The sequence below is a fragment of the Anabas testudineus genome, chromosome 11, assembly GCF_900324465.2.
Source record: "Anabas testudineus chromosome 11, fAnaTes1.2, whole genome shotgun sequence".
In the NCBI taxonomy this organism is placed as follows: domain Eukaryota; kingdom Metazoa; phylum Chordata; class Actinopteri; order Anabantiformes; family Anabantidae; genus Anabas; species Anabas testudineus.
Window position 1 is genome coordinate 13,918,622 of NC_046620.1, and position 23,572 is coordinate 13,942,193.

At 42.9% G+C, this 23,572-nt stretch overlaps 1 protein-coding gene across 1 annotated transcript; it reads right to left on the minus strand.

Annotated features, from left to right (window-relative positions):
- Window positions 1-429: 429 nt before the first annotated feature.
- LOC113153816 (inactive phospholipase C-like protein 2) lies at window positions 430-23,572 on the minus strand. The gene is made up of 12 exons (XM_026347658.1): window positions 23,008-23,572; window positions 13,055-13,156; window positions 12,688-12,837; window positions 12,361-12,521; window positions 11,417-11,885; window positions 10,080-11,303; window positions 9,517-9,766; window positions 9,101-9,387; window positions 7,667-7,870; window positions 5,702-5,777; window positions 1,718-1,827; window positions 430-1,539 (listed from the first exon to the last, which is right to left on the minus strand). The coding sequence occupies exons 1-12, from the start codon at window positions 23,257-23,259 to the stop codon at window positions 1,375-1,377; spliced, it is 3,450 nt and encodes a 1,149-aa protein (XP_026203443.1). The 5' UTR covers window positions 23,260-23,572; the 3' UTR covers window positions 430-1,374.

Genomic DNA, 23,572 nt, shown 5'->3' on the forward strand with positions numbered 1-23,572 from the left:
ATAAAGCTAAACCTACCAAAACAGTTGTAATGACATTCACAAAGTTTATTTACAGCATACAATACACGAGTAAAAGCTGCATTGTCTGGAGGGCCCTCTTCTGCGTTGGACTCAGTTGATGGAAACCCAGGGTGGCCCACATGTGAAACGGCAAACAGAACCCAAATATCCCAAATCAAATGTGAGCCACCTTTGCTAAAGACGAGGCACAGTTGGTTTATTTGGTTCATTATTGGCTGACATGTGGCCTGCTTGTGGCCTGGATCTGTCAAACAGTAGCGTACCGCCCAAGTGCTGTCATTCCACACAGTATGTGGGCCAGATCTGGGCCGCAGCAATTTTGCTATCTCTAAACTTAGGGCGAGCGTCAGTATGAAGGAATGCAGAGCAAAGCTCTTCCAGCAAAACAGTAAAACACATAAGCATCAGTCATTTAAAACTAGTTTATTTCCACCATGACATTTGAAGAAGGTATGAACTGCAACCTTTTACTGAACAGAACAGTTCGAGCCCCATCTACTGCACTGATAACACGTATCCGGAGTGTTTTCAACCCGGATAAATAACTTATGTAAAATATTCTTTACAGCAAAATGATGACATAATAAAATACTGTACAGTGTTTGCACACAAATTAAGCACATTCAACAAGACAGTACTTGTTCCCTAGTGGGAAACACAAACACAGTGGTTTCATTAGCACAAGGGCTTCAGGAAAATACAAAAATATAGAATGCTAAGAATATTTAAAGGCTGGAATGGAGGATTTCGTGGCAAAACAAAGGACCTCAAGGTCACTGGGTGAAGATTAGAGATTCAGAAACTACGAATGGTTAATGGAAACTAGAGTGAGACATACTGTATAAGGGCTGCACTGCTCCAAGACATACAATGTTAAAAGAGACCTTTGTTACTTAATATTGCTAGATAGCAGCTTAGTGACGTGCAAGCTGCTAACGTGAAGGTGGCAGTTTCTGTAAAGGTTTTTAACGTATTTTGGCTGATGTTTGAGTCCTCCTAGGCTGTGCTAGGACATTATTAATCTTCCTCAACCCTCAAAAGCATTGCACACGAGGAGTGGATAGTAAACTTTTGGTGTATTTACATCTTAATACAGTACAATAATACAGTACGTCTGCAGCTTTTGAGTGTTCAGCGACAGATGGGTGGACAGTGGCTGGATCTTAAAGACTTACATTCATCAACTCTTCTGTCTTTTTTTTTTAGAAACAGGGTGCTCTCTATTGAACACCCTCAACATTATCAAAGTCCCCCACTGTGACAGACTAATGGGTTGGAACAAACTGATGATGTGAGGAGGGTTTGTCACAGCATCTTCTCTCATTTGCTTGCTATGCTGAGGGCCCTCTAGCACTAGATAATGGGTGTATCATCCTGACTTTGGCCTCGCGTTTGGGAGCGAACTCTTCTCACTCCCAGGCTCTCCTTGGCGAGGTTTCCAGTCAGGGCAGCATCGCGGACCTGTTTTATGTTCTCCTGGACTTCAGCCTTGGCATGCTGAAGCAGGTCGGTCTGGCCCTGGATGTGAGGAGAGAAGAGGAAGGGGCAAATCAGCAAGAAGGTGAAGGGAGGCAGAACTCTTTCAGTCAGAAGACTGAAAGAGAGGAAGAAGATGAACTACTAGCTAGAAGCCAAAAACATGTTTTAATGGTTTAACCCTAAGACGGTTTGGGTTTTGTGAGTGTGTGTTGCTGACCTTGAGGATAGTGATGTTCCAGCTGAAACTCTCCAGCGCACGACTGACCTTGCGACCTTTCAGCCCCTCCTTTGCTGCCAGGTTATCTAGCTTTTCATGAAACTCCATCGCTAGAGCCGAAAAACAAGGACAGCAGATCAGAGAATGTTTTACAGTTAGAGTTTTTACACTGTTTCTCATTCACCCATTCGCGCGCACAAGCACAAAACACTGACACTGATGGCAGAGCTGCCATGCAGCTGACCTGACTCACCGGAGACAACTTGGGGTTTAGTATCTCGCCCAAGGACACTTTGACATGTGACAGGGGGAGAGGACAGGAAAAATTCAATATCTCTAAACTAATTGCATTTCTGCCTATGTACAGGCATCATGCTGTAACGTGTGTGTGTGTGTGTGCGTGTGTGTGTGTGCAAGACACATTAAACCTTATTTATAAAAAATTGAAGAGTGAAACATTTCATCAGCGCTAGAAACATTCTGAAATGTCAAAATGCAGAAATTTAACCTTTTTGTTACAGTATTTCAGAGAAGCGCTGGCTTTCATTGGATATTGAGAAAATGTGAGGCAGTGAGGTGGCAACAGGCCACACACCAATTATTTGAGTCTTCAGCTGAAGTTAAGTAGAGACGATCTTTTCCCTTCACCTTTCACCTTATTTCTCTATGTGTAAATTGTTGCCATTTCTATCCCCCTCTTAAATTCCCCACAATTTCTTTTCCACACTCTCAAATCCCAGCATTCATAAATTCTTACATCACCATATCTGGGTTATGATCTGTCTTATGCCAAGACTGGATCCTTAAAAAACTATCCACTGCAAAACATCTGGGTTTCTTCACAGATGAGTTAACCAATGATGCCACTTTAGCAATACTGAACGCTGCCGTTATCACGCAGAGATGAAGAAACAAAGAACGAGCAACGAAGCATTTAAAGGGATCACGTAAAGCGGATTGGAAAATGTGAGTGGCAGATGAAGAAAGACAGAGAGAGCGAACGAGAGGCGGCATCATAGAAGTTAGGCCGCCGGCTAGTTAGAGTGTGCGCAATGAGTTGTGTTTGTGTGTGTCTCGACTTCCTCTGGCCGCCCCAGGCCACTGTCCCGCTGTTACCATGGAAACCCGGAAGTGGGTTAACATGGGGCACACATCACTGTGAGCCATCAACGAGAGCCCAGATATTAAACATGCCAAGTTGTGGACCACACATACGCACACGCACACACTGAGGAAAGACTAAACAGACTGGATGAAGTATAATTTACCAATTTCTCACACATATTTCCTCTCTGTCACTAAATGTCTGCAAACATGGACACACACCTGTGCTCACATATGTTATCACTACTCCACATTCACACACACACACACACACACACACACCTACAGAAGTTGCCTGAATAATAACCTTTACCGCGTGGTTGCTAGGCAACTCAAAGCCTACGTGCCAATGTATTGTGGGTTTGTGTGTGTGTGTGTGTGTGTGTGTGTGTGTGTGTGTGTGTGTGTGTGTGTGTGTGCGCCCATTTCCCTGTGAAACTAAGCAAAGCCAATAGTGTAGATTGAACATTATTTCCAAGCAACTACAGGCACAGACGAACGAATACAGAAACAGGGACATGATCCAGGGCCCAAAATGACCTAATGTCAGAACATTTCGATGTAGCAGGAAGTACATTGCTTTCACTTGTTGACCTCGGTCTGAACTGTGGGCAAATGTGACAAGAAAGAGAAATCCAGATGTGCAATATGCAGCTCAGGGCCCTCGAGGAAAGGCAGCTTCTCAACTGTGGTTCTTAAAGGATTGATTCATGCACAAGACAAAAACAAACGAAAAAACAAAAAAACAAAATATTTTCATGAGGCATTCGACCCCAGGTTCAGTGACCCTCGGCACGGCTTATACAAGTCCGTGAACCCTATGGTAAGAACAGGCAGCCATCTTCCAAACATTATTCCCTTATTAGGGATAACGTCTTAGAATCTTATTGCAGAATCCACCAGAGATTGCAAACACACTGTGCCGATATCTCCCATAGGTGCTGTGATTTAGTGGGTGTGAAGGCTATAGCACATTGCTGTCATGATGATCAAACCAGTCAGTGAGCCCTTGAACTCTGTGAGAATAGATTTAGTTTTTTGTTTTGTTTTTTGTTCATAACTCATTTGTCCCATTTGACAGCACTGTTGAAATTTTCTTTTCAGTGCACATTTAATCTTTAAAGGTCTTTTTTTTAAGGCCAGGGAAACTTAACAAAAAAAGTTCGAAACGATGTTAAGAGGATGTTGCTCAGTATATTATAGCCAGATTTTTTTTCTCCAAAATAAAGTTATAATAGGGTTCTATTTCTTAACCTCTAGTGGTGAACACAACATGCACACAGTAGTGGATTTAAGACATTTTCTAAAATGAAGTTGCACTGAAACCTTCCACAGCAGCTCCTCTGTAGTGTCGCAGTTTCCAGACAGAAGACGTTTTTATCAGCGTCTATGAATTAGCTTTCAAGAAAGACACAAAAACTTTAGATTGAAAACCTTGTTTTTACTGCTGCGACGTAGAAGTGTACTTCAGGATTTCCACTTAAATCAGTTATAAAGGGATGTATACTTTAAAACCTGGCTTGTTTCCATCCCTTTAATTACTTACTACAAAGTTAGAGAGAAAATCAGTCATTTGTAGCATTTTAACACACACTGAAATAGATTCAGTCTGTGTGTGTCTATCTTCTTCCCTAAGCGTTGCCTGTAGCTATCAATCTTCATCTTCCCACAGCTTGATTCATCTCTCTAACTTCCAGACATCCATCTCTGCCACTAGCCCCCACCCCCCCCCCCGAGTGACCTTTTTATCCCTTCCTCGCTGCCCGTGCCCTCTTCCCAGACTGAGAGGTAGACCTCTGCCTTGGGATCACCTGATCACCATCATTACTCTGTGCACACAGGAAGAGTTTTGTTCATTGGATCTGGCCTTCAGGCTCTGCAGCACCACTTTATCAGATGAACATACTGGCACTGGGAGAGCAACACATGACTGAAATATAATAACACTGTATACGAACGTGAAATAAAAGATCCATCGCAGAGAATAGGATTGCGAACATGGTGTCGGCCTGTGCTGCAGTCTTGGCTGAAAAACGGATGAACATGTCGCGGATTATTTGATCAGCGAGTCAAGCTGTGGCCCCTGAAACCCTAAAATAAAGTTCAGCGGAGGATGGAATGAGTTGTCTGGGAGCAAAGTGGAGCCGTCTGCAAATTTGTAAACAATATTTGTCTCAGTCATATACCCTCTCTTTGTCCACAGTGGTCCCAACTGGGCTATCATCTTTCTCTAGAAATATGACTTCAGTTCCGGATTGTCTTCATTTTGCCTTCATTGCCTTGTTTTAATCTAGCTCAGAGAATCATGCAAGCCACTGGTTAATGCTTTCAAATGTTAATCATGCTGTCTCCTGGGTGACAGCTGAAGACTGAATCAGTGTGAGGAACGTGATGTGGGTAAGATTTGTGCTTGTGTTGTTTATTGCCACCATGATGACAGTCTGGCTGACTAACGTCTGATGACCCAAGGGCCTGGGTGAAGTAAACAAACCTCTGTCAAAGATCATGGAAGTGACATCAGCAGGTCAGACATGGTGCCCTTCACTTAAGAGTCAGGAGAGTGATAAACAGGAGTTGTGCCAATTTCAACCCAATCCATCCAAAATGTACAGATTGAACCCTGCCAGCAAAAAGACTCATCTAACTGTCTCTGGAAGATTGTGTAAAGGAAAGGAAAGGAACAGAAGTTAAGATGACGACAAAAGCAGTGACTGCATTGTGGATAATAGCACTGTTGAAGAGGCTGTGTGGGAGTTGTCAAGAGTGAACTAGGAATATGGGCATAGCCTTTCCTCTACTCATTACACACACATCATAACACACGCTCTACATAGCATCTCGGATACACACACACACACACACACGCAGACTCCTACACACCCGTTGTCTGTATATGCAGGATTCTATCGTAGATTCCATCAGAGAGCTCGTTCACTGCTCTGCTCGCCTGGACCATCTGCAGACAGAAAAACATGTATTAGCGCACACACACACACACACAATGTACACACACAGTTTTAATTGCTTCATAGACTCTTAGTTCATTTAAATCTTTCTTGTGCATAAATCACACCATCCAGCACTATAGAGTCTCTTTTATTCTCAGCCGTCAAGGAACCCTATATGCTGCGCATAACACGGTGAGAACAGATCAGTGTAAATGACATCAGAGGTGGAGGAAAGTGATGTTTTGATGAATTATGGAAATAGTGTAGTCAATGGGAGTACACACAGTAAGCAGATTTACTACAAAATGTGCATACTATAAATAGTATTAGCAAATGAATGCACATGACGGAACCCACAGAGACTAATGTGACACTTCCTTAAAGGCAGTGACAACATAAAACACACACAGAGGAATGAGATGAGTAACTTCTGCCTGATTAATTGTGCACCTCCTCTCACAAACCCTGCTGAGACATGACCCAAGGGTGGGGGAAAAATGCTGTTCAACAAATAAGGGATTAACTACAGTACACTACTCTGACCAGATGTAATTCAACACACACACACACACACACACACAGAACAAGCACTTTTCCTTATTTCCTGTCCCTGTTGTTCTGTCTCTCCCTCCAGGCGTCAGGACTGAGGTGTGGAATCCATTTAGCTGAACGACATTTAAATATATGCTAATGGTATTCAGCAGCAGGGTGAGCTTTTTCAACTCTGATCTGCTTGTGAAAATGAAAGTGGCTAAGATACTCACACACACACACAAAAACACACACACACACGCAAAGTCTTATTTACACAGTAATGCATAAATAGACAGTCAAAGGTCTATGCGGTTGCTGGTTGCATAGCAATGATAAACAGCCGTAGTTAAATGAATGTGTCACAGTTTATACGACGAAATCTTAATCATGAATTAAGGAACAGATGCATTTATCTCCACTGCAGCCCGTTTCTGGCTACAGACCTGAGTGTCTCCCTCACTCCCGCTGCACTTAGATCTGCACATATCACAAATACTCTCTGGACAGTATCGCTAAATTGGCAATTCATACTGACTGTCCATCATGCTGCCCAACAGAGACTCGAGGGAATATCTAATATGAAACAAGTGCGCTTTAAAACGTACTGTTGCAGTAAGAAAGATGGTGAAAAATGTAATGTACTGTAGTTACAGCACTTTAACACAGTGAAAGAGAGCGAGTGTCATGTTGGTTAGCCACAGTCTAAAAACACGGTTAGTGGAGGAAGCAAAATTAAAAGATGAATGAGTAAAAGAGGGAATGAGGAGGAGGCCGAACAGAAGAGATAAAGACTAAAAGGAAATATATTGGCATGAATAAGGACTGACGTTTCATCCTTGCAGCAAGCGGGCAAACCTGAACCCACTCAAACAAACTGATTCATCCAACTTTATTGACTGGCTGATGAGTTAACTTGCAGCCCAACTGACTCCCCCCCCCGCCCCCCTCCCCACCCACTTTTTTGCAGGGGAGCTTTCTCAATAGCTGCATGTATTTTTATACATCATTACATAAATTAAGTCTGTTAAATAAACTTCTCCTTGGTCGATGAAAGTCCACAGTTTATTCGAGTGGGAGCACAGTAAATTGAGGCCAGAACAAACGGAGATGTTGTCTGACGCATAACAATAAAAGCTCATTTTGTGTTTGAGAAAGCAGCCACTCCAAAGGAAGCTTTAGACTTTGTCTGGGAGGGGATTTTCATTGTTAGGTCGAGTAGACAGGAGATGGGAGGTGACCTACTGATGTGTAATCACTGTTGCTTTTGTTTGGTCTTTCCTTCCTTTAGATGCATTTCAGAGTTATGTGTTGTACAAATGAAAATCAAGAAGCATATTAACTGTCAGCTCTCTTCCTTTCTAACCATTTCATATGTGGAGACAACCCTGCGAAGGACGTCAGGCAGGGGACCCTGGGGCTCCAGGGTGGGGTAGTAGTCCCGAAGGTCAAACAGTAGTAAAGGCATCCCTTCTGGTCCTGACACTCTGGAGCTCAGAGCCAGTACACATCGCATGAGGTTACCCACAGCCGATACTCCACACAGCTCCCTGAACACTGCTACTGAGTTCTGTTTAGAAAAAAAAAAAAAGGAGGAGATTAAACGTGCAGGTTTAAACATGAAGTCACACAGTCAGGAAGTTTTCCCTTCTTTCTCTTTCTAATTTCCTGAGCCTGATGGAAAGACAGTACAGTGAATGCCATCAAAACAAGATAAACATGACATCTTTTCTCCGCTCTCCTGTCTATTTTCTTTCAGCCTCTCTCTCTCACGCACACAACCACAAAGGTAATCAGAAGCTGCTCCTGCAAAAAGTAATTTTTTCTTTTTCCTTTTCTTTCGGCTACTGATTTGCTCAGCTGCAGTTTGGAGCAAAATGGAAGAAATCAAGAGATGTGGATGCTGACGCTGACTGAACATCTGTTTTATTACTGTTAGATTGGGTGACACAAGCACCCACAGACCAAATTGCTGGTTGGCTCATAAAGGTTAGATCAGCTTTTAACAACTGCACAAAGTGGAGATACTTGTCAGTGTATTGCTAGTGTCTCTCTGTTTCATTTTCAACACTCATGCACTACTTATACAAGGTTAGAATTATTGTCTGTGATCATTTATGTTAATAGGATGAAGCACTCGAGTGCGACTCCACCACCGGCTATAACCTCTAATAATCATATAGCAGAATTATCACCTTTCTGACACTTTCAACAAAAAGAGAAATGATAACCTTGTAAAAGTAAAATTAATGTCAGAGCTATATTAGATTTCACCTGATACTGTACAGGTGTATCTGCGAGTGTATATCCAATCATCACTGGTAAAATATGAATCCACCAATAATATCAATTAGATTTATCATTCACTTATAATAACATTGAAAAAATCAACAATTTAGGGCTGCACCCTTCCCTAATAATTTATTCATCCTTAGATTGTTTTTTGAAAGAATCTATTCTGTGTATGTAATGTCAGAAAATTGTAAAAACTACCTGTCAAATTTCCCAGAATCCAATGTAACATCTTCAAAAGCTTGTTCTGTCCAGTCAGCAGCCCAAAAGCCAAAAATATTCAATTTACAAAGACATACAACAGATGAAAGCAGCAGATTCTCAAATCTGAGAAGTTGAGCCAGTGAATGTTTTGCATTTTTGCTTAATAAATTATCAAAGTTGTTTTTTTTTTTAAGGATCTATTCATAGAATTTTAAGTCATGTATAGTTATTTATAGATCCTTCTATAAAGGTGCCCACTAGATGAGCATTCAGCTAATGTCACACTCCCATCGTTCTGCCTCACCTGCATGTTTTCCCTCAGGTCAGTGGCTTCTCTCAGGAGAGGGGCAGCCATCTTGAAAACCTCATCCACAGCCCGGATTCCTAAATCCCGCAGAGCTGTGTAGTCTCTTCCCTTTCGGGCCTTCCGCACAGACAGGCCCCTTTTGTGAGGCTTTCCCCCTCCTCTCCGATTAGTGAGGGCCACATGGACGAACAGCTTGGCATGCGGAAGTTCTTCTCCTGTCAGAAACTGCAGTGGTACGTGTCGGTAACCTGGCTGGAGACACTCCAGAGGGATGGTATACTGGCCTGTGGTGGTACAAAACATTTTAAAAGACTGACACAGACGTTTTGTAATAGTGAGCCACTCTCATATCTGTAGACATGGCCTCATTTGAGTCTAATTCAACTACACTACTGTCTGTTAATTAGACTGACCTATGAACTCATCCCCAATGAAGTCATCATCCAGCACCACAAAGCGAACCATGGCGAGCTCCGGCAGGTTGATCTGGAACTCAAAGCTCTCGTCAAAGATAGGATTGTCCCCATTTTGGGTCACCGTCCTGGTGCGACGTTCTGTGCAGTCAGCCGGGATGCCGTGGATCTCAACATACACATAAGGGTCTACAACATCCCCTTTGGCCCCAGAACCCCTCGGCTTGGGAAGGTTCTGGCCACTAATCACCTTGAACAAGGAATAAAAAAAAATGGATTGTTATTCATGTATTGTTAACTGTCAGAATATGATCACGAGTTAATAATGAGAATTTTTTTTCAACAGCTTCAGTCTAATTTTTGTAGTTTTATTTTGTAGCTTTATCAGGTATTATAACATCGTACTAACCCTAATAACTGCCATGTTCTCAGATGTTATAACCAAAGGGAATGACAACCAATTCACACTGAAATCAATTTAGATCAGTTTAGAATTACAAAAAATTTAATTTGTGTTCCTAGCAGTGGACACATTTCTGATTTTGCACATTATTTGACCACACCTTGACATGGAGTAGCTGCGGGGACACACCAGGTACCGTGTCTCTGGTATCGGCACTGAAATAAGACACCTCCTGCCGCATGATGGCTGGCCGCAGAACATAACCACAGTTACCATTCTGCCGAAACCAGGCAGTGTTCAGGTCCATCATCAGTCCTGCTGTCTGAAAATTCATAGACACAATCTGACAACCGCACTTCCACAGGTCCTGAGGGTTCATGTTACTTGAGTCAACGCGCATCGGCTTGGGGAACACCCTTGACAGGAAATGCTTATTGTGATTAACAAAGTCACCGGGGCTCTCACTAGCCAGACGCAGAGCCAGAGACTCATGAAAAGAACACATTTCCCAAGGTTTTTGGCTTTTCGATGATGTTGTAAAGTCTGTAAAGCGAACTGAGTGGCAAAGAATTACTAGGTCAGACAGCTCCTTCAAAAGCTGGAACTGTTTGGGAGGCAGATGAGGAGGATTAGACTGATTGATGGCTGTAGAAAGGAGGCTTTTCTGTGACATGTCCTTCTCATTTCCTACAAGTCCTGTCCCTCCACTATTAGCTGCTTTCATCCTTTGACACATCTCTGCCCCTTCATCCTCCTCACTTACGCCCCCATCTCCTCCATCAGAACCGGGTCCTAACTTCTTACCCTTTATTAGGATTCTATGCCGTAGGGCATGTGGTGATGGTAGGTAAGAGTCCCTTTCATCTGGGGGATCTGTGTATAACCTCTCCCCTAGTATTCTCACAAGGTGCTGGTACATGACTTTCTGCTGTAGAAGAGAACAGTGATTCTCAATACATATAATTAACGGATACTCCGAAGCCACGAATGCAAACCTTCCGATTGCTTCTAGCACACAGCGCAGAGACAACGGTGGGGACAGGGTGGGTCCAGCACACACCACTGGCTCGTCATCAGGGCCATCCCAAACATCTACCTCTACACATCGGCAGCCCATCTTGAGCGCCCGAATGTAGCCAGAGATGTCGGAGGGACCTTTGAACTGGTCCTCTATGAGGTAGGTGTTGTGGGAGGAGCTGATATAGTAGTGGGACAAAGGCTGGGACATGTCCTGGCACACAGTGTCGTGCTCCCTGTCAAAGAGGTGGCACTCTGCTGAAGTGAGGTAGCTAGTGAAGCCATCCAAAGACAGGTATCGCTGCTCTCGACCCTTCTTTGATGGCTCGTGTGACTGGATGAGCTTCAAGCTAGTCTCCTCACTCACCTGCGAAAGAAGAAAAGTAAGAGGTGACGGAAGAGTTGTTGCATCGTTCTATTTTTAAATGTGCAAATGAGTCGTTCGGATCTTTGTATGCCGGATTCATTTGTGTTACCCACTTGAGCCATGCCCTGCTCAGCTTCTAGGAACCTCATCAGGTCTTGAGTGTCCAGGAACTCCTTGTTGCTAGAGAACTGCACCAGCAGAAAGTAGATCTCCGGACGTGTGCAAAAGTCATGGAAGACCTCAATGAACTCTGGTTTGGTGACGCGCTCATTTTTTCCTGTTGCTTTTTTGTTTTCGGTGTGATCTTTAACTCCAGATCCATTATCTATGGTAAGCCCACACATCCTCTCCCTAAGTCTTTGAAGCTCTTTAAACCTCTGCTCCACTTTGCCACTGCTCACCCCGGGGTTCACGCTCTGTATCAACCCGACGGCCGACTGCAAGTGAATTCCTTCCTCAACGTTCCCCTGGCTGTGCGAATCAGCAGCAGAAGAGAACAGCTGCTCCAGCCAGCACAGACGGAGGCTGTCCTGACTGCTTGCGAGCATGTCAACAGCATGTTTCCCGTACTGCATCAGATACCTGGGGGAAGACGAGAGACAAGTGGACATGCCTGAAACAGCAGAACAATATACCTTAAATCACAAACGGGATTTTGGCAATGTAAATATACTGGACACTGGATTTTTACCACCTTTGGTGTCTATTAGTTTCTCAATGTATCATTTTGCTATACTTTTTTTGATAATTTTACTTTACTAGAAATCTTATCTTAATTTGGAAAGGAGACTTGGAAGCCTCTCGCGACCCTGCATGACCCAGACTCAGTTTTGGAGTAAAGCTCTATTTTACATTTATGTGCTCTATTTTATCCACTTATTTTAAATAAGTTTGTAATTATGTAATAAAAATATTGTGAACTACTAGGCTACGTAAGTGTGGCACACTGTGAAATAAGAAAGAGATTAACTTGTATGTTTGTGATGTGCTTCTGGTGCAGTTCACATTTTATAGCTGTGCAGTTAATATAAATCCCACTTCTTTTTTTGTATCATACCTTAGGCCTGTCACCCAAATGTTAGCCACTTCTGCAGAGTTAGCCACCAGGTCCAAGCTTTCATACATCTCTCCATAAATGATGGAGAAGGCACAGTCCTCTGAAATCTGCTCATAAACTCCACTGGTGCGGAAAGTTTCTGTGTTACGACCTGTCCTTACCTGGAATTTGAAATACTAACGTCAGATATCATAAAAACAAATATGTGATTGCTGTCACCCATATGGTTCAAGGCTGTAAATATTTCCATTGCTTTAGACTGAAGGAATCAGGTGAGGTCATTCATACGAGGGCTGATTTAGAAAACTTTTTTGTCTGGATACTGACCTCTCGCACGGAGGCGAGGAAGATCCGGGCTTTGTCTGACTCCTTCTTTGATGGCTCCCAGCAGAGAGCCTGGAGACCTGTATCTAGCAGGTAGTAGCGCTGATAAACACGGGAGTTGGTCCGAATTTTCTTCAGTTCACTTCCCTCAACCTGGAATCAATATATAAATTAAGTTGTCATCCACTGACCTTCAGTGTGATGCTCAGTCCACTTGTGAGCATGCTCTGTTGAGCGTATGTCAGGCTCAGAATCTTCTGATCTACCCTTGAAGACTTTTATGTATTCTTTTTTTATAATAAATACTTAATGTTCGTGTATCAGAAACCTAGATTCTTAGATGTACACAGTCATGCTGTGGCCGACCCACCATGGAGTGTATGCAGTCGGCAGCACTGCTGATCTTCTTCTCTGACAGGCTGCAGCTGAAGGACACCGTCTTCTTCCTCTCCCGACCTGCACGTGACCCGTCCTGATGAGGATGCAGGGAAGGAAGGAAGGATGGAAGGACAGGACAGATAAAGACAGGGGAAGGGTGGGGGTTGGGAGGGGGGCGGGCGGAATAAGAAGAAGAAAAATGAGTTGAAAGAGAAAGACAGACAGTGAGTCCTCCAAAGAGGATCCCTTGCTTATGTATGACAAACATTTTTAACCGACCAAAATGGATCTCAAAGGATTAAAAGACATATCAGCTTATATAACCATACATTAACACAGATTATTTGGTCTACCACATAAAGCCTCCTCCTCCCAATCTGTTATTGTTTTTTCCTAACACAATGCTAAAAGCCTTTGCTTGCCCTTGCCCTTCACCATTACACCATTAATCATACCTGACTAGACAGAGGCAGCAGACGGCCGCATTCTAATTCTGCCCGTCCACAACGACGATGGCAGATCCAATCAGTTTATCTGAGCTTGCCATCACAGCCCATCCATCTGATTTACTGACTGATCAGATGTCACCCCCACAGGGAACCTTATCCTAACGGATAAGAGCATATATGTGGGCAAAGTTATTTAATTATAGATATATTAGACTCTAACTGGACAGACCCATAAAATCGAATAAAAGACTTCATTGAAGCTAATCTAAGGAAGGATAAGCAGGATAACATAATTGTAGTTGATTCAATCTCAAGTGCAGTGATTGAAGACACAAACACCCACATACTTATGGTGATATCTTCTTTACATCCTGTATATGTCACAAGCAGGAAGGAAAAATCTAGCAGTCAGAAAAGACTTGGGATTAACGTCATTATCTATTGTTGTGGCAAATATTTTAGAGATGAATCATTTGTCCTATGAATTGTCCAAACATTTTTAATAAATGCTCAGAACAATATTTCAGATCCTGTGGTGACATTTTCACCATTCATTAATAAAATGACAGTAAATGCAGCAGATTCAAGCTCTACAATATTCTAGCATAAATGTTAGATTGACCTAAAAAGAAAGAAATCCACCATGACTGAAGGTCAGGATAACATCACCTGGATGACAGAGTCGTCGCCGACCTTATTCTCACTCTTTTTAAAGAGTTAGGTTTCTTTCTGGAAGTTGTTTTAAAGTGGAGAATAAATCAAAGCACATTTTTCCAGTGGAAGATCAAATCAGCCTGTTGCTCTTACAAACACATACAGCTCATATTTTGATCTCTACAAAGTCCATTTGATCCCCAGTAGGCTGATATACTTTATATATTTAGATTGAACATCTGTGGATACTGGACAGTGGCTAATGAATCTCCACTCATTAGCATAACTCTGATTTCATTCAAACAAGAGTTCAAATAAGAGCACTTGGATCTTTTATGAGAGAAGAAAAGGGGGGGATCCCTTCATGTGAAGGAAATCTGGGGCGATATGAAAGGCAAAAAAGACAAAACAACCTGAGCTGTGTTTCATCTAAAGAATATGAATGTAAATGAACACGTGAACGAGAGCAAGCATAATTCATGGAGGATGAAAAGGTTTCCCTCAGGAGGTAGAGGGGGGTGTCCAACCAGCACTAATCCTCACCGAATCACTTCATTGGGATGGAGAAGAGTTTCCAGTGGCAACTAATTGTTGGGGGGGCTGGGATGGAGGGCACTCTAAAAATACCCCTAGTGCCTTGGGGCACGATGGGGTGAGTGTGGGGTGTGGACACAGTTTGAGAGAGTACATCTTTCCAGGAAGTGCACATAGTGAAAGCAAAGTGAAGAGATCAGTCAATTTCAGGTTATTTGAAAAGAAGCTGTGAGGGAGCAGACAATCTTCTCACTGCTAATTGTCTGTTCTCTTTAAAAAGCTGCCCCCTCTGGAGTGTCAGGAACACCTTTAAATTTAACTCGACTTCAAATAGGGTGCTCAGACGTCTTCTCAGTTGATGAGCAGTCTCTCTCTCTAGTTACAACAATTCGTTCTGAAAATCGACGCCTTCAAAAGCTCATGGCTAATTCCCCCTCTGATCTGAAATGAGGTGCAGCGCCACTGCTGGTTGACGGCACTTACAAACACAAAAACATGCACCTTGTCACACAGAAGCGCACAGTACCGGCCTATCATTCACACTTTCCCTTTTCTTTCAAGCCTTTCATGCAGCGTGGTGACAGGAACCAGACACTAATCGTGCACTCGATCTATTGTATATCACTTCCTCAGCGTGACATTGGCGGTAATACTGCGTCTGTAATTGTATCAGCACCAATCAATGCACCCAGTGAGGCAACAGCACATAAGACTACACCGATATTTGTAACCAACAAACATCAATTGACCCTTCGATTAATCGAGAAGCAATGAATCATACCAAAGCACTGCATACACTGTGAGCCCAATCTTTGTTTCCTCTTTGGTAACTTCAGCATATGTTACTCAATATTATTGCACAATGTTGATTTCATTACTTAACCAATCTATTATGAAGGGGCCATTACTTTAACTGGCTTCTTTGCCTTAAACAGACTTAAAGCAACAATGTGCAACTTAAACTAGCTCTTGCAAGAGACTTGAAATCAATCAGCTGTGCTCTGGTTGGGCCCTTGAAAAAAGTTACATGCTATATATTTAAATAAAAAGTCATTAAAGTTAATTAGCCTTCCACATAGTGGTATCCTGTCAGTGTCTGTATCTCAAATTCAAAGTCACCCTGTGTGGTTTAACAACGCACTTTGTGCATTTCTTGCAAGGTGTGTTTAAAGCTAGGGCAGCATGAAGATTTTCCATGTGGCCTATTGGGATTCAATTATCTAATGTGCAAAGCCTGTCCTGCATGTTCACCTACAACATAAATAACTAGTAGAAAGAGCGACAGTGTTCACCAAACAGCGCTGACATCACTGCAGACTGAGAATAAAATAGAAAATATTAAATAAAATAGATCTAAAAAGATAAAACTCATAGATACACCTGAAAAAAAAAAACGCTGAGAATGTAAATGTGTCGGTTTCTATGCGAAAAGAGTCACATTGTTCATATGGAGTAGAGTAGATACACACATAGCAAAACAAAACAAGCTCATCCTCCATCCCCTGATAAAACACAAATTCCATTACACTTAATCTGTTAGACTGCACTGTATGTCTCTGTCACAAAGGCCCTATTATATTTTCTCACAGAGAGCAAGAAGAGTCTCCAAAACCACCAGTGTGCTTCAAAACAGGAAGCAGCCTGTCAGCCCATCACAGAGAGCTTCCTGTGGCTCTACTGAAAGCTGAGTGAAGTGACAACACGGAGAAGAAAGCGAGACTGATACAATTATACAGTATGTGCAGATGCTAATGTAACGTGGAAACTTCGTCACTCCAAAACAAATCTATTTTTAGATTTCATACTTTTGTAGCTCTAAAAAGTGACGACAATACAGCGACTAGAAAAAGTATGTCAACTATTTTTGAACCACAGCATCTGCAGTTATGCACATATTACAATTATAAACAAACTATCAATCTTAACAAACAACATTTAATAATAATTAATTATTATTATTATTATTATTAATTAATGACCTTTGTCCATTGTAAATATGTCATTCAGATATTCATAGTGTATTTATACGCTGTCACAAGCGCGCAATGTGAACCTGCTCTCATTTGTAAAAAGATCAGGCAGCAATGGCAGATCTGCCAATTCTGGTGTTCTCTGCTCAATGCCAACTCAAACTGCGCATAGGTGGGCTATGAGCACAGGTCGTAGTAGAGGACGTCGGGCCCTCAGGCCACCCTAATGGAGTCTGTTTCTGACAGGTCATGAACATGTACCCTAATAGCCTCCTGGGGGTCATTTTTTAGGGCTCTTGCGGCCCTCTTCTGCTCTGCTGGTATCTCCACCGTGCTCTCGAGACTGTGCTGGGAGACACAGCAAACTTGCGGCTGCACGTATGGATGTGCCATCTTGAAGTTCACTGGAATACTTGTGCAACCTCATTGGGCTGTAAGGACTGCCTCATGCTACCAGTAGTGACAAAGACACGAGCAAAAACACTTGAGAAGAATAAATAGAGCTTCTGTCTGTGAGCATCACGTGCAAAACCCATTTCCTTTTCGGGGCTTGAATTGCTTTAGCCTCTATTGCACCTGATCAAACACACCAACATCCATTTATGTTGTGGCTGATGGGTGTATATATTTTTTATTAAAACGAACTATAACTGTATTGTAAAAGATCAATTATAAATTTAATGCAAATCATTATTGCCTCTCTACTGCTGTGAAGTCACCTGTGTACCTGCGACAAAATATTTCTGCCAACAAATTTGGAGGTCAGTGTGAGATTACAGATGTTCCTGATAGGACATCAACTCCAGATGAACACAGATAGCTGTGCAGATGAAGGGTGGAGCGAGCGTGGCAGAACACACGAGATGTGGTTATGAGGACAGATGATGAGAGAGACATCACAGCAAGTTGAAACTTGAGAAGAGGAAAGAGATAAACATAATAGCAAAAAAGATGATACAGAGGAAAAATGGAAAGAAAGAAGTAAAGAGGCTCTCTGGCACATGATTATCATCATTGCCTTTTCGGTACCAACATGACTTTGTGCCATCATTAGCCAGCTTACATGCATGCATGGTATGATGTATCAGAACATAATGTAAGGATGCCCTAAGCCCATATCACTAATTAAAGCATCTCAGAGTCAGCAGAGTGAAGAGGTAGGTCATTAACGGTGGTGGCCGTCTTTGATGCACTAATTAAGACAGATAAACAATTAGAAAGAGATGGTTGTTAGGTAACGTGAAATAAAGAACTGAATAGTGAAAGTTGGTAGGAAGGCTTAACTTTCTAGCCTGTGGCCTTGTGTTTGACAAAGAATGATAGATGATTAATGGCATAGTTTCCCCCCCAAGAACCTCTCGCCCTGGAGGAGCTCACCACCAGCGGAGAGGGAGAGGTTAGGCTGCAGAGGCGATTTACATGCAACTGTGAGATGATGCATGGAGTGAGCAAAAAAAAAATGCCCTTCAAATAAAGAATAAGGTAAGATTTAATATTTCATGTTTACAACTACGTGGGTTTATTTGTGCTTGAGGGTCGTTACTTAAGTTGCCCACTCACATCTGGGTGTCAGCAGCCACCAGAATGTGCATATTTATAGATCTTATCGGCGCAATAAAGCTATGCAACATATCTCTGTTTGACATAGTGCTGCAATAGTTACATCAATGTTTCAACTTAAATAAGTGACCAGATCAGCATACTAACATGCTAATGTTATTGATGAAAATGCAAACATGCTAAGGTTTTGCATGTCTAAATGTTCACACCAACCTTTTTTTGTGTTTAATGCTTACTCAATGGCAAACTACTTTAACTCTGCCTTTTCACCATGTAGAGTTATTAAGATCAGGTGAGGCGATAAGGAAAACATTTTGCAGAGTGGCAATCACACAAAATCAAATTACAAATCAGAGGTTTAGTGGTGGTGACATGAGAGAGAAAATGCATTCACAGATAATGACGCTGTGTAGTTCTTTGACAGCATAAAAATGCTCCAGGCTACAAAATCCTGTTACGCTTATTTGTGACAATCATCTAGATGAAAAAAAGTACCAAACTTTAGTTCATCACAACCTTTTTGCTTGCTAACGTACCTGCAAAGCAAGAGTCAGACAATTAATAAATTAATCAAAAATAAATTCATTAATACATTTATAAATAATTATTAGTTGTAAGCAAAATCAGCCCTTCGTGCATTATCACAAACAATGTCATGCTCACACACTGGGTGTGTTGGGCAGGACTTGGGCTTGTGTGTGACAGAAGACAAGACATTAGCATTTAATAAGGCTATGTCAGGTCATGTCTGGAAATAGCTCAGTGTATGGGAATATCAGTAACATAAAATGTGGTGAGCATTCACAGAAACTCAGTCATGATTATAAACCACTGCCCTTGTGGCAAGTAAAGCAGCAGATGCTCTTCTACGCTTGAAATTATTGAAGTCCCATGTGCACCCAAGCAGACAAATGCACGCACAAACACGTATGCCACACAAAATGAAACAAGTAAAAGGCTGACATGAAAAGGTCATCTTGTCAGAGAGCTAACCACTGCTGCAGCTGACAAACGTCACAGACACATTTTCCGACGATAGGAGGGCCACTAAAACCAAGAACAAGCCGTTGGAGACTTGTGTCGGGCATCGACTGTGAGCATGAATGTGAAGGTAGCGATCAAAGCGCAGAGCGGGGTTTCCACACACGTCAGTGATGTCTTTGCTGAGGCTCACTTACGGCCAAATGCACATATTTCGGTAGAATCCTGCACATGCGTGGATGTATGTTGTGAATACAGAGTGGGGTGATTCATTCACCAGAGCAGTTCAGAGCAACACAATTCCCTTATCTCCATCACAATCAGTGAACGGGTTTATACAGTCTCTGTGCTGTTGAGGGCTGTGTGTTATGCCGTGTCAAGTTGTTTAGTGTAGGCTAAAGATGTTGATTTGAACTGCAGGAGGTGCTCAAGGCTGCTCTGACTCAAACAACTACATTCCCATGTGTGCTAACCCCTGTGGCTACTTCTGCTCCCACAGTCTGAAAAACACCCAAAGAGATCCAAAATGCTCAGACACACTCAGATTCATGCATGCATACATACACCATATATAGACACACACACACACACACACACACACACACACACACACACACACACACACACACACACACACACACACACCACACACATATATACACACACACAATGTGACCAACTCTTCATCTATGTCAAGAATAATATTAAATATGATGTGCTTAAAGTAAATACCGAAATTCTGATCTTTCATTTTGTCATTGAGAACAACCATAAAACCATCATAGTGACAATGGAAGAAGTATGTGAACCAGGCCTAAATCATGATGTTTCCTCCACCATCCTTTACAATTGGGATGATGTTTCCATTATAATGTGCTGTGACCCTTTTATGCCAGATGTAGTGCTGTGTTTTCTTTCCAAATAGCTCAATGTTAGTTTCATCAGTCCACAAAACATTTTGCCAACACTGCTGAGGAGTGTCATTGTGCTTTTCAGTAAGAAGCAGCTTCTTTCAGGGTGTCCTGCTAGTACATGTTTATGCACTGTAGACTCTCTCAGGGTTGCTTCTTTACCTCCTTAATGATGATAGTCGAGGCTTTGAAATCTCGCAAGACATTTAGGTATGCAAGGACGAATTTGGAGGTCATTATTCCACATACTTTTTCTACTAGCCCTATAAGGTTTTTATGGTTGTTTTCAATAAAAGACATGAAAGATCTGAATTTGTTTTGTTATTATTTTAGGCACATTATATTTTTTAATACTCTTGACTTAGATGAAGATCAGATCGCATTTTATGACACATTAATGCAGAAAACTAGGGTTCACATACTTTTTCTTACCACTGTATATGTATGAGGCTGATATCAATAGTCTCACCGACAATTCAGCAGTTGTTCCAAAGGACGGTCTATTCCTTTAAGGTCACAGTGTCCTTTATGTGCTGAGATGATTATAATGCTTCCCCTTTTAACTTGTGAATTACTTTAAAAGCCCAATGGGCTGTATAAAAAAATGTTGTCTGCACCATTGTATCTTGGTTAATGAAAAGATTTTGGATATAAGACAGCAACGTGCAGACATATAGACCCTCTATAACCCTGCAAACACACCAACCACATATGCCTTATAATGGTATGATTAACAGGAAAACTGGAAAAGTAGACAAATTAGGACAAATATGCGGTGCCTCGCTGTATTTTACTCAAAAGCAGAGCTGTGCAAGTGTGTGTTCCTGTGCGCGGCTGAATGCATCTGTGCGTTTGCAAGAAAGTACCTGGTGGTGATCTGCATCGAGATGAACTCGAAACGGACATAAATTGAGTGGGCACCTGATTGTGCATCTACTTCACGCACACGCAAGAGTGAGACAGAATAAATGAGAGGACAGCGGACAGCATGAAGTCCATACTGATGAAATACAATTAAGAGTGTTCTCATTACCTCAGCCAAGGCAACTGGAGAACACCCACACATTGGACATAAATCCACTCTTTACTGTTAAAAACCAGCCTGGAATGTCATGTTTCCTGTTTAGCTGCCTACATACCAGCGAGACTCCTAGTGTGTGGAATCCTGAGTTTAGCCATAGGGGAAGTTTTTGCAAACAACAAACTACTACTGTTGTGTTGTGACAGGTGGATTCATAACTCCTTGGTTATAAGAATGAGCTCCATCTACTCTACCTAAATCCTCGCGATCTAAAACACAAGCAGTTTGCGGTGAAAGCCACAAAGACACTGCGTGTGCACTGCTGCGCTGTGGTTTGTTAATCACTGTATGTTCTCAGCATTGCATGTGCCCGCTGAGCGTGCAAAAGTCAAACACGTCATCGCGCTGCCAATGCGACGCCAATTCCTGCTTCAATTAGCAGAATGGCATGTGCAGCAGCATCCAGAAAGGTTTTCACCACGCTGTCGCACATCACCAACCCTTTGAAGTGAAAGTAGTAATGGCTTATTTAGCGTCATTTCTGTCCCACTGTGAGATTTCACTGAAGCAGAGTGTTTTTAAATCCCCCGGTGTCAGGCTGGCTGCACTGCTGAAACTAAGAAAGACAATCACGGGCCCGTGTGTGGGCAAGGTGAGAAACATTTGTGTGTGCATGTTCCAGTGAAAGTGAGGGCCACGGAGAAAGCGTCGTGTCATCGCCAACTGCTCAAGAGTTTATAGCAATATTGCAACATGAAGTGTCGGAGGAAATTGGCCAACTGGCCGTGTTCCTGTCTTGCTGAGTGGAAGCAAATCACACACAGATGAAGCTTTGATCAAATAGTCGTGTCTTCGCAGGCAGGAACTCTGGAGACAAGCAGCAACAAGAGACCCGTCACATGCCCAAAGGCTGGAAACGCAACGTTTATTAGCTGACACTACTTGACTGTATTGAATGTGATATCTCCAACAAAGGCTGCACAAATACACCACAGACATGTGCTCACATGTGGGAGTGGGATATTCAGCCATGAGCCACAGAGAGCAGAGTGAATGCTTTCTAATCAACAGTCTACAGCAGGTGGTTGCACTTCTTAGTCGCCCCTCTTCCTGCTCCTCCTCTGTAGTTGATGGAGTGCTAATAAGTGGCATCACCTGCTGTCTGGCTGGAACGAAAGCCTTGCTTGCACATATCGACCATGTATGACGCATAAAGCATGACTGAGAAGCTCTGTATTATTTGTGGTTTTGAAGGATTTAGGAGTCTGGCATGCTCAGCGGCGCACCTTCAGCTCGACGTCACTTAGCCCATATGCAAGTGTTTGTAAGTGCAGAGCGCTACTACAACCCATCGTGGAAATTTCCTCAACAGCACCATCCTGTGAGGTGCCGCAGACGAGGGGGGACGATTCGGATATCTGAGAGGAAGCAGACAGAGAGCAGTGCCACATGTGTATATAGTTAAGTTTGAGGATGTATGTTGATTATGTGGGGGGTGGGGGCTTGCTTGCTCACTCTTCTGTGCATGCATGTGTGTTTGCAAGTAACCACATCTGTATATTCATGACTCTCTCTCAACTGCACTGTATCTGTGTGTGTGTGTGTGTGTGTGTGTGTGTGTGTGTGAGCGTGTGTTTTACTTTCCATGGCATCAACATCACATTCCTGCAGGGGCTTGCAGTGTTCCTGTGCAACTCGTGTTTCTCAGTAACCATATCCTTACTATTTTGCCTGAACACCTAAAGGGATCTTTGGAGGTCTTCTCTGGTCCTGCAGTTTTGCATGCATGTTTGCCTCCCATGCAGTTTAGTAAAGCAACAATGAGATCTTTTGGTTTTGTTTTCTTTAAGGAAATGATGGCCTACCTTGATCAGACTGCTGCGTCGAGGGATTGGCTTCGTGGCTGAATCGGAACCTGTGCCCTCCCACGTCGGGGACTCGCAGCTGGATTCGTTTTGAACCCTCTTCACTGTGTGGGATACGCTGCAATTTCCGTTTGACACCGGTTCTTCTTGGTGCGTCTCCAGGCTCGTTCCGGCTCCTCCTGACGCAGCTGCTCCCCCCCAGCCAGCAACCGGTGGACCGGCGGCGCTCCTCTTCTCTCCAAATTCAGACATGGTGACACTTTAGTATCTCTCGGTTCCCTTGAGAGCAGCGCGGTTCCCGATGCGATGCCACAGCGCTGCGCACGGATACAGACGCGCCATCGTGTGAAGTGAGTGATCGCGGACCGTGCGCCAAGAGCACAGGAAACTTCTCTCTCTCTCTTTTCTCTCTTTTCTCTCTCTCTCTCTCTCTCCGTCTTCTGTTTCTCTTGTCTCTCTCTCTCTCTCTCTCTCTCTCGACTGTAGCGTCTGTCTCCTTCACGCACACCCGCGCGCTGAGGGGCGATGACAGCAGGGGAGACAGCTGAGCGACAGCAGTGACCGA

Excerpts from the sequence above, each read along its gene's own strand:
- LOC113153816 (XM_026347658.1), bottom strand. The coding sequence starts at position 23,259 with ATGTCTGAATTTGGAGAGAAGAGGAGCGCCGCCGGTCCACCGGTTGCT. Across the intron at positions 7,871-9,100 it reads ACCTGAGGGAAAACATGCAG|AACTCAGTAGCAGTGTTCAG; the intron begins GTGAGGCAGAAC and ends TTTTCTAAACAG. Across the intron at positions 1,828-5,701 it reads CCTGCATATACAGACAACGG|CGATGGAGTTTCATGAAAAG; the intron begins GTGTGTAGGAGT and ends TTTCGGCTCTAG.